Raw genomic sequence first — 11,471 nt, forward strand, 5'->3', positions numbered from 1 at the left:
TTTTGTATATTCATAAGCAGAATCTCATATTTTTGTACATCTTGTCCAAACTGTATTTCATTTCTAAAAAAATATTTTTAATGATTAGTAATGAAATCCTAATCAAAACCCCAATATGAATCTTTTTGGAACTTAAGAAGTTTAAGGTTCATCTGAAAAAGAAAGTCCCTAAAAAGAGTCAAAGTTTAGGGAAAAAAAAAAAAACAGTGAGAAGGAATTGCTATATTTATTTTTGTTTATCAAATACTTGTGGTTCTTATGTCAGGCACTATTCTAAGCACTATACAAATATTTACTCATTTAGTACCATATATGAGACATCAAATAGACTAGAAAGCTATAATAAAGCATAAAGCAGTATGATATTGGCATAGAAATAGAAAACTTGATTAATGGGATTGTATCAGGGTCAGGTCCTCTGGAATTAGAAGTGTAAGAGATTCATTTGGGAGAAATGCCTGTGAAGAACAAAAGGAAGAAGGAGGGTCTTCAGACCGCAATTTAGGTCTAATACCTATGCAAGGAGAGAGGGAAGAAAGGAGGATTGGGTAAGAAGAGCCTCAGACTGTAATGCAATTCTTTTTTTTTTTTTTTTAAGATTTATTTTTTTTATTTGAGAGAGAGAGAGAGTGTGCACGAGATGCGGAGGGACAGAGGGAGAGCATTGCAAGCAGACTCCCCGCTGAGCACAGAACCTGTGGGGCTAGATCACTGACCTGAGCTGAAATCAAGAGTCAGATGCTTAACTGACTGAGCCACCCAGGCACCCCAGACTGTAGTGCAATTCTAAGAAAATCTCAGCCAGGCCAATGGAGAGCTCCAAAGCCTGCCCATTAGAAGAGTCTCATTTTATTTTATTTTTTAAAGATTTTATTTATTTATCTGAGAAAGAGAGCACGAGCAGGGGGAGGGGCAAAGAGAGAGGGAGAAGCTGGCTCCCCAAAGAACAGGGAACCCGACTTGGGCACAATCCCAGGACCCTGGACCACGACCTGAGCTGAAGGCAGACCCCCAACCGAGCCACCCAGGTGCCCCAAGAGTCTCATTTTAGATAGAACTGGCCCAACTCTAGTACCTCCATCATGCTCAGTCATTGGAACAGTCCAGAAGAATCATGGTCTCAGTGTGAACATTGTAGTAGATCTTGGAGGTGTGGCAGCTGGAGACTCTCAGCCAACTACACTTCTCAAAACAGGCTCTCTCTGGAAGGGACATGTGAGCAGTGTTCCTCTGTAGCTGCCAGAGGTATGGTGTGAAGACTCAAGAACAGACTCATCTATATATGTGAAACTCATATAATAAATTAGGCATTTCAAATCAGTGAGAAAAGATGGACAGTTCAAATAATATTGAAACAACTGGCTATCCTTTTGGAAAGAATTAATTTAGGTCCCTATGTCACATCATCCTCAATATAAATAAAATCTGGATGGAGAAAAAAGTTATAAAACATTTGAAGAAAAAATATTTGAATAATCTTGGTGTGGAGAAGCCTTCTTATGCAACACCCAGAAGCCATAAAAAAAATGAGAGAGATTTTATTAAATAAAACTTTAAAACTAACATATGGAAAAAAGCATCATTAATAAAATTAAAAATCAGGGGTGCCTAAGTGGCTTGGGTCACGATTTCAGGGTTCTGGGATCAAGCCCCTTGTCCGGCTCTCTGCTCAGCAGGGAGTCTACTTCTCCTTCTCACTCTCCCTGTGCATTCTCTCTCTCTCTCTCTCAATATTTGAGATACTCAAATAGTATATAGTATATAAAATATTGCAGAGTAGCTGGGGAAGTGAATATTTGGCTTTCCAGCTTCTAGGGCAAGTGGGCAAGGAAGAAATGGCTTAGGAATAGGTTTTAATTTAGTGAACCTTCAGTATTTGCCATATCCCGGGTTAAGAAAAGGGGAATGGTTACCAACTATAGTATATTCTTGCTAAGAAAAACTGTAGCAAATTAATTAAAACTGTATGGACTGATGTGGAAAGATTTTTCAAAATGAAAAACAGTACACAAACCTGACCTTATATACATTAAAAGAAAATGTAGGGCGCCTGGGTGGCTCAGTTGGTTGAGCGACTGCCTTCGGCTCAGGTCATGATCCTGGAGTCCCTGGATCGAGTCCCATATTGGGCTCCCCGCTCAGCGGGGAGTCTGCTTCTCCCTCTGACCCTCCCCCCTCTCATGTGCTCTCTCTCTCTCATTCTCTCTCTCTCAAATAAATAAATAAAATCTTTAAAAAAATAAAAAATAAATAAAAAAGATAAAAGAAAATGTAGCAGTTATCTCTGGGGTTGGAGGAGAAAATGAAGTGGAGGAGGCCCTTAAAGATTTACTCCCTATTTTGGGGGTGCCTGGCTGGCTCAGTTGGCAGAGCATGTGACTCTTGATTCTGGGGTTGTAAATTTGAGCCCCAGGTTAGGTACAGAGATTACTTAAAAATAGAATCCTTAAAAAAAAAGACTGAGTCTATATTTCTGTATTATTTAAGTCATTTACATTAAATTCCCATATTTCTTGAGAGATTAAAAAAGACACATCAAGCAATTACTACCCCTCCTCCAAAAAAAACAAGTACATAAAACCCTCGCTTCTTTGTCCATGAATTCCATTTATCTTTTTTTTTTTTTTTTCTGTAATAGCCTTTGATTTTTCTTTCTCCTTTATTCCCATGGTGGTACTCCATTTCTATTAGTTTGTACCTGGTTAATTGCAATTAACGGATACTCACACTTCCAGTCTTTCTTTACCTCAATCCTGCAGTCCACAGGCACCTTAGTTTTTCTTTTTTTTTTAAATGACTTTTTTTTTTTTTAAGATTTTATTTATTTTTTGACAGAGAGAGACACACACAAGCAGGGGGAGTGGGAGAGGGAGAAGCAGGCTTCCCGCGGAGCAAGGAGCCCGATGTGGGACTCAATCCCAGGACCCTGGGATCATGACCTGAGCCGAAGGCAGACGCTTAATGACTGAGCCACCCAGGCACCCCACCTTACTTTTTCTAAGACCAGGCTGACTTCAACATCCTTCTGTCCAAAATCTTTTATGGATCCCTCAAAGAGTTCAGAGGGATGCTAACAGGTGTTCCATGGGAAAAGAGTTCTGTGGTCTAGTGAATCTGGGAAATGCTGTGATTAACACAGTTAAAAAAAAGATTTCTTCAGAGTGAAATATCTAGACTTTAAAATGCCAGTGTGCTAAGGAAACTTCTAGAGCAGAGGAGACTGTAATTCTTCTCAATTTATTTGGCCATGCAATTCTTCTTCTGAGTAATACTATTGACCTTCTCAGGACACACCTTGAGAAACAATGGCTTAAAGGGGAAAAGTTCATAATAACTCTTCTGGCATTAATGGCCTTACTGAACATGTTTTTTTATCATCCAATTTCCTCCACCGGTCAAAATGAGTTTCCTTCCTTGCTTCTTCCTTCAGGGGTCAGTGCTAGTTCCTCCCTCTCCAGGGAGTTCTTCCTAATTATCTCAGTCTCTCTGAAGTGTGACACTTAGCACCAGAACTCTCATTAATTACAACTTCAGAACTCTCTAGTTAGTGATATCCCCCTTTTCTTGGGCCCATTTGTTTACTCACCTGAGGAAAGCTAGGACTGGGTCTTATCATCTGTCGTACATACAGTATTTAGCTGCTTGAGAATACTGTGTGTCTCCCCCAATGTGGATAATACCTTGGCACAAGGCAATATCTAGGCCTTAGATAAACCGTCTATTACTTATACCATCACAGAAAGCACTGAAAATGGCACTATTAGTTTCCTATTGCGGTTTTAACAAATTACCACAAACTTGGTGACTTAAAACACAAATGTATTAGTTTATAGTTCTCTAGGTCAGAATTCTGCATGGTGGTCTCACGGGGCTAAAATCAAGATGTCTGCAGGGCTGTATTCCTTCTGGGGGCCATAGGGAAGAATCCATTTCCTTGCCTTTTCTTGTCTTCTAGAAGCCTCTGCATTTCTAGGCTCCTGGCCCCCTTCCTCCATCTTCAAAGCCATAAGGGCTAAGTGGAGCTCTTCTCACATCACATCACTGCCTCTGGTTTCCACGTTTAAGGATCCCTGTGACAAATTAGGCTCACCTGGAGAATCTAGGTTATCTCCCTATTTTACAGTCAGATGATTTAAAACTTTAATTCCATCTGTAACCTTAATTCCTCTTTGCCACTTAATTTAACATATTCACAGTTCCCAGGGATTGGGAAGTGGACATCTTCAGGGAGTCATTATCCTGCTCACCACAGGCACCCTTGCCCAAAAGTCTAAACTGAGGGTTTGCATATGGGTGGTAGGGGGTATGGCAGCAAATGGTAAAAACATTTTGTAATAATAGAACTCTTTTCAAATACAGGGAGGCCCTGCTGTGTGATCTTTGGCAAGTCACTTTTGTCTTAGTTATCCACAGTTCCGCTAAAATGAAAATTGCCATTCTTTGCTCTGCTTGTTAAATGAAATAATTATGTAAACAGGTTTAGTTTAGAGGATGACAAATAAGGCTCAAGAAGTTCTTGATGAATCTTGATGAGGAGGGTGGGCGAAGTTCTCTGAATGACATCTGGAGATAGTTTGAGAGATTTCCAAAGAAAAGGAGCGAAAAGCGCCTGCCCTTGAATGAATTTGGAGGTTGAAAATTCTAGCAAAAGGAATCAAGTTACATCGAAGCTTTTGACGCTAGCGTTGAGGCAGAGGCCCAGGTTAAAAAAAAAAGGGGGGGCGAAGTGAAGAGTCTTTTAGGAGACACCCAGGTGACAGTGACTACAGAGCCGAAGGGTCTTCGTAGGCAAAGACTATGTTTTGAGAAATTCGGTCCCCACTTCGTTCAAGGCCATATATACCGTAGTTGTACTACAATAACTTAGTGAATAAGTAAATGAATTAAAAATCTGTTGAGGAAAAACGAGAGAGTGCAGGTTCCACCGAGATTTGAACTCGGATCGCTGGATTCAGAGTCCAGAGTGCTAACCATTACACCATGGAACCGCCACAAAAGCACAGCCGCCTTCGGCTCTCTAATTCTTAGAGAACCCCGCCCCCATCCACAAACCTACCACTCACAGGCGGGACTGACGCGCTTCCCAGCATCCCGCTACCCGTACGTCGGCGCGAGGAATGAGGGAGAGGCCATTGAGAGGGTGGCAAACGGCGGCTAGGAGCCTGGAGTCCCGAGCTCAGTTTCCCCCCTGAGCTTCTTGGAGGCGGGCAGAATTTGAAGACGGACGCGACGCTCCCGCGCACCGCCCTCCCTAGGCTCAGGGGCGGAGCACCGCCTCCCGGAAGTACTTCCCCTTAGGGGCTGGGGCTTGCCGGAAGTGTCGTAGGAGCAGGGAGGGGTTCTTTACCCGGTCGGGCAGCTGAAGCTCGGCTCTCGGGTTACCCCTGCAGCGACGCCCCCTGGTCCCACCGATACCACTGCTGCTCCCGCCCCTTCGCTCCTCGGCCGCGCAATGGGCACCCGCGACGACGAGTATGACTATCTCTTCAAAGGTGAGGCCGTGGGCTCTCCCACTTTCCTCACCGAGTCCCGGTTCGGGGGCCCGGGACACTCCCGGGGGACCCGCGTGCGGGCTGCCCCTGCACTGAAGTCGGTCTTCCTCAGCCCTTTCCTCTCTGGGCGATCTGTCCTGCGGTCTCCCAGCTCAGTCCTTCTCCCCTCAGTTGGGGAGTCTTCCCCACAGGCCGGGCTCTTAGCGACCTCCCCATAGGCCTTTGCTATCCTCAGCGCCCCTCACCCTGTGTCCTTCTCACGGCGGCTGCTTTCTCCCAAATCGTCTTCGTTTCCCGGGTTCGATGGCCCCTTGAAAGGGGCCGCCCCTCCCACCATCTATCTTTTCGGGTTTGGCGCCCCTCCCCCTCAGTATACACCCTTCTTGGCTCGCCCCCCTACCAGAGCCCCTCTGACCGGCCCTTCCCCTCGCTCACCTTTCCTTCGGCGCAGACTGCCACTACAGGTCTTTTTCTTATCTGCCCCCCTTTTCCCCTCGAGCGAGCCTCTCCTCTGCGTTTCCTCACGGCCCCTCCCCTCGGACGAACGCCTCTCGAGCCGTCTTCCATTCCCCGGGCCAGGCCCTGGTTAAAATCTGAGCGGGCCAGGGGTCCCCACCCCACCGCCCCACAGGTCTCGTGGTCAGTAACCTTCTCGCACTGCCCCCGGGATTGGTAGCTCTTTCCCTGTCTTTCCTCCCCAAATAATTTAGAGCTCTCCCATGTCTCCTGTGCGACCCCGAGGGCGGGGGGTAAGGCAAGAGGGATTGTCCATCACCCACGCGCGCACTTGTCGCAGTGACCCGGCAGACTGTTGTGACTTCTAATCTAGGCTTTTTTCCTCCTACCCTCCCTACCGAGCGACAGCCAGCCGGGATAACTCTAGACTGCTAGCGACAAGAGGTTGCGGATGGGTGGTGGCTGTTATCCTTGCCAGACCTGAAGGCCCAGTTCCTGAGCAGGAAAGGTTGTGCGCTGCACAAATACTAGCCTGCTTTATCACTAAGGACTGGTTGCTTCCTGCTGCAACAGTGGGAGGATCCAGCCTTTTGGTGTTTTTAGAACAGGAAGGGAAGAGTCCTAGTTAGCCACATACCTTTCCCAAAAGGTGGGGGCTAGGGGGAAGTTGTGTGCTCTTTGGTGAAATTTAATATTATTATGAGATAGGGAAACATGTAGTGCCCTTGGACAAAACATATTGGACGGTGGGGAATGGACAGAAAGAATTGCCTATTGGTTAGTCGGGAGAGAATCCCAATAGTTGTTGGTTTTTTTAATCAACAAAAATAAAGGGTACAGTTTTCAATGGGAAAGAGTATGGTAAATGCTTTTTTGTTGTTAAGTGAATGGCTCTTACTCAGATGCTCTTTCTCAGCTCCTGAATTAGGGCAGCCATCAGTAGTATGCTGAACAAAGATCATTACCAGGGAGGAAGAAGCCATTGCTATTAAAGCTTTACAGTGGAGGGTGGAGTTTAAAAAGAGTGTTAAGCATGGTAATTGTTTCTGACCTTGTCATTGGGTGCTAAGAATGATTGACTAAAGGAAGCAGGAAACATTGCTTTACCAGTACTTTGCAAATCTTATCACCTCACTTCTCTTGGCCAGAATATTCTGTTACATAGGGTGAGTACATTCAGTGTTCACCCTCACTCCCCTATAGTAGAAAATGATTTACAGAGAAGAGTACTTAATGCATTTTATAAATACAAAAAGGAGATGTGGGTTCGTTAGCATACTGTTTGCTGAAGGCATCTGAGGTCATGTGAAATTACTTAGGCGAGACCCTAGAGATTAGTGTTTAGTCATTAAAAGATTTATTTTTTAAAATAAAGTACAAGGCAGTAGGCAGCTAGCTACCTTTGAAGTGATTAATTTAGAACAAGATAGACTAACAACTGAAGAGTATTTCTCCTGTTTGGTTTGGAGCTTGACTGTTTATAGAAACGATTTATTTTTTTCACTAAGAATATTAATTATCCTGGATTGGTTTAAGGGATTTTAACTTTGGGATTAGACATCCTGCTAACAATGATTGAGAGCACAGGGCTTTGGAATCACACAGGCCTGGATTCAAATTGTGACTCAAGGTCTTAAACTTGCTTTGTGACCTCTGAGCCTCCCAATTCCTTGTCTATAAAAGGGAAATAATACCTGTCTCTCAGAACTCTTAACCAGAATTAAATGAGACTCGTTTTGAGGATTGAGTAAGTGATAATAATATGAAGAAAGTTATTGTGGTTCTTGTCAGCTTTTTGAGCCTTTAATCTTTATAAGAGCATTTAAGTGTTACGAAAGAAACTTAAAAGTAGGAACTTTTAAAGTATTTTATGTTTCCATGTGTTATGGTTTCATTTTTTGTACATTTTGCTGTTTAAGATAGGGTGTTTAAAAAATTCTGCTGAGAAGAATTTCCACTTTTTAAAAGCTCTAACAGGATATGAGTCACTTTTTTTTTTTTTTAACTTTAGTGCTGATTGTTTAGCCAATTTCTTATTTATACAATTATATTTTAAAGCAAAGCAACAATTTTAAAGTGGTTTCATTCTACAGAGGTTTATTCACTGAGTTGAAGTAGACCTTTCTACTTGTAAGATTGCTTACCAGGCACACTTAATACTTGAGGGAATTGGAAGTTAGTTTGTAACTCTTAACAGTTCAAAATGAAGGGATATTTTGATTAGTACAGGATGGAGCGGTCCAGATGGGAATGTAATGTGGGGAGAGAGCAGGACAGTTACTCTACGTTATGTATTTGTTCTTGAACATTAATCTTTAGTTAATTTCAGCAGGAGACTTTTGGTTGCAGGGTGGGGAGGTTATTTTTTTAAACTTGACTTTTTATTTATTTTTATTTTATTTTATTTCTTTTTAAGATTTTATTTATTTACTTGAAACAGAGAGAGAGAGTGAGAGCACGAGCAGGAACACAAGCAGGGGGAGTGGGAGAGGGAGAAGCGGGCTTCCCGCGGAGCAGGGAGCCGGATGCAATGCAGGGCTCCATCCCAGGACCCTGGGATCATGACCTGAGCCAAAGGCAGATGCTTAACGACTGAGCCACCCAGGCGCCCCTAAACTTGACTTTTTATTTAAACGCTTTATTTAATTCTACAATTATGTATATACAATGTGGTTATGGCCCTGTGGGACACATAAGTAAAGTAAGCATCAATCATAGTTGCTATTGGTGTTGTGGACACCAATTCAGAGTCAACATTTTTTGAAAATAATCTGGATACATAGTCTACATCATTTTTTTTTTTCAATCTGTCTGAAGGTCAGTAGTAATTAACCATCAGCTGATTGTCAATGGAAAAGACCTTAGGAACTTTGCTGTCTTGCATCTTGGTAGTTTTTCTTTCACAACTTTTGGTTGAGCAACTCACATTCTGCTGAATCTGGAAAAACTTGTCCAGGCTAAAAGCCTTATTGACTTACAGAATGCATTTTATTTTCAAGACTTTTGGTGAGGTAGGACTATGAATATAGCTGAAAAGAGTTGAAGACTCTCCCAAGTTTATTTATAAAAATCAATGTGAAAATTATCAGTTATCCTTTCAGGTGATAACTTTTAGATCTGATGTACTGTGATTGATTTGTTGAATTAAATTTTAGTCCAGTACATTAGTTTGCAAGAGAGTGTATAAAACTAAATGTGGTTGAAGAGGTGGAACTTCTTATTAAATAATGGATAATTTATATGTATATTCTGCTTTTATGGCATTTAGCCTAATATTTGATATATAATGAACCAAATTTAATATTAGGTATTAGAATGGTAGTTACAATTCAGCAGGTGAGGTTAACCAAGTGGTAATAAATATCATTAGGTTATTTTAGAAATACTGTAGATGTTTGATATATAGATGCTGTTACTTATGTTTATATTATACATACTCCCCCTCCCCCCGTATACTATATAGATGGATATAGTTATAAAATGTTTAAAGTGGGAAGTACTTTTAACCTAAGGTACTAGTTAAGGAAAACACTGGAAAGTCACTGCAAATTCCTTTCTTGAAATATAGGATATGATCATATAGTTTGTCACATTTTTAAAGATCAATTATATATTGTCATCTTAATGAGAGATACTATTTTAATTAGAAATTGAGTCCATGAACTTTTTTTTGTTGTTGTTGTTTACTTTTTCAGTCATAGCCAGTAAATTCTCTTATGTTGCTTAGGTAATTTAATCCATTCTGGTTTGTTTATTTTTTAGTGACCTTAAATGTAACCCATCTTGGTTTGATTTCTCATTTGGTAACTGAATAGAACCAGCTTTCCTTATTGTGTCATTTCTCAGCATCTTCTTGGCAGCACAATTCTTACAGAACCAGTATCTTCTGGTGTCATTCAAGATCTAATCCTTTAACAAGTTGTTAGTCTTTTAATTCTGGCCACTCTGTCCATGTCTAGTTGAGATAATTATTTTATACTGTATAAAGCATTCATGAGTCTTGAATTATTTTCAGATAAGGGTGCTATTTTTTATAATGTTAAAATTAATTGGTTACATGGAGGGGAAAAATGCCTTTGCTATCTTTATGCTGAGGTGGGGAGATAATGAGCATAATCATTAGTTAACATGGAGGTAAAAGGGAAAAACCAAAACTTGGAAGTGGTAGAGTTTCTGTGGGAGGGAGAAGATGTTCTTTGAGTGTGTTACTTATTTAATTTTCCAGAGGCATTGTCATTGTAGATGTCTTGCTTTTTGGTTTTAAACTGACTGGCTCCTGAATTACTGATTGATATCTGAGTGTCTATGAACTAGACATGTTTTAACTTTTTGGTTTTTCCCTTCTTCCCTATTCCTCCCCTCAAGTGAGGCTTTTATACCTCATTGCTAGTGTGGGTTTAGAAATGATTCTCAAAGGGTTTCCTCAGCAGAACATCAGGCCTCTTGCACTAAGAGGTAACAGTGTGTGTATCCTATTAATAGGGTAGACTATCACTGAAACTGGGATTTGACCTCACCGCCAGAAATGTGCTCCTTGGAAACTAACATAACCAACCATCCTATCAAACTGAAAGTGCATTGTTTTTGTATGTTACTTTGATGACCTTATCATCTTTTCCGGTATCCAAGTTAAAGCATTTGCTATAGTATCTGTGTTTGTCACAATACCTTTGACATCTCTAAATGACTATATAGCTAGAAATAACTGCTGTTTGTGCTGCATGGAGTTACTGCCACCTAGATGATTTCTTGCTGAATCAGCTAATAGAGGAAGTCAGGAAGATATGCATTTGATAATGTACTCCATCCAAGACTGTCCAGAGGCCAGCTTATATCCGCTCTTGTGGCAAGGAAGGAATGCATAATAGACTCTCTTTGCCCTCTGAGCAGAGTGCAGTGAGCTCTTAGAGTTTTTACCTCTCTCTCCCCAACCACCAAATCCCAGTCTCTTTAATAAGGCATGGTCTTACTCCTTAGTGTTGTTCTCACATGTTTGATTTTCTAGTCCTGGTGCCTAAATCAGTTAGCTAGTAAGAAAAACAGTAGTCAACAGTAGAAATAAGTATATTTCCTGAAATGCTGATAGCACTTTTTTTCCTTCGTAAAAATTTTTTAGCTCATGTTCTCTAAACCTGTGAACTCATTTGTTCTTTAAATTCAGATAGAAATGCTTTAGAACAAGTTAACTGCCTATTTTCCCAATGTTTATGAAATTCTTAAGTATAACATTGCCTTGCGTGAAAAAAAAATGCTCATGTATTTAGTTAGTAATAAACTGCCTCCTATAGTAATCACAGGAAATAAATTCATCTAAACCAAACTTGTTTTTTTTTTTTTTTTAAAGATTTTATTTATTTGTTTGACAGAGACAGAGACAGCGAGAGCAGGAACACAAGCAGGGGGAGTGGGAGAGGGAGAAGCAGGCTTCCTGCTGAGCCGGGAGCCCGATGTGGGACTCGATCCCAGGACCCTGGGATCATGACCTGAGCCGAAGGCAGTCGCTTAACCAACTGAGCCACCCAG

General features: G+C 41.5%; 1 protein-coding gene and 1 non-coding gene across 2 annotated transcripts in view; one reads left to right on the forward strand and one right to left on the reverse strand.

The window, feature by feature from the left end:
* Positions 1–4,916: 4,916 nt before the first annotated feature.
* Positions 4,917–4,988, reverse strand: TRNAQ-CUG (transfer RNA glutamine (anticodon CUG)). Its single transcript has one exon. It is a non-coding gene; the product is annotated as a tRNA-Gln (tRNA).
* A 330-nt stretch (positions 4,989–5,318) lies between these two features.
* Positions 5,319–11,471, forward strand: part of RAB11A (RAB11A, member RAS oncogene family) — a 17,903-nt gene continuing 11,750 nt past the window's right edge. Inside the window, exon 1 of the mRNA XM_081831276.1 lies at positions 5,319–5,492. Within this exon, the coding sequence (XP_081687402.1) occupies positions 5,453–5,492 (40 nt within the window). The 5' untranslated portion in view covers positions 5,319–5,452. The remainder of the gene's footprint in view (positions 5,493–11,471) is intronic.

The sequence above is a fragment of the Leptonychotes weddellii genome, chromosome 9 (genome assembly GCF_054177405.1).
Source record: "Leptonychotes weddellii isolate Sample4059 chromosome 9, ASM5417740v2, whole genome shotgun sequence".
NCBI classification, from domain to species: Eukaryota; Metazoa; Chordata; class Mammalia; order Carnivora; family Phocidae; genus Leptonychotes; species Leptonychotes weddellii.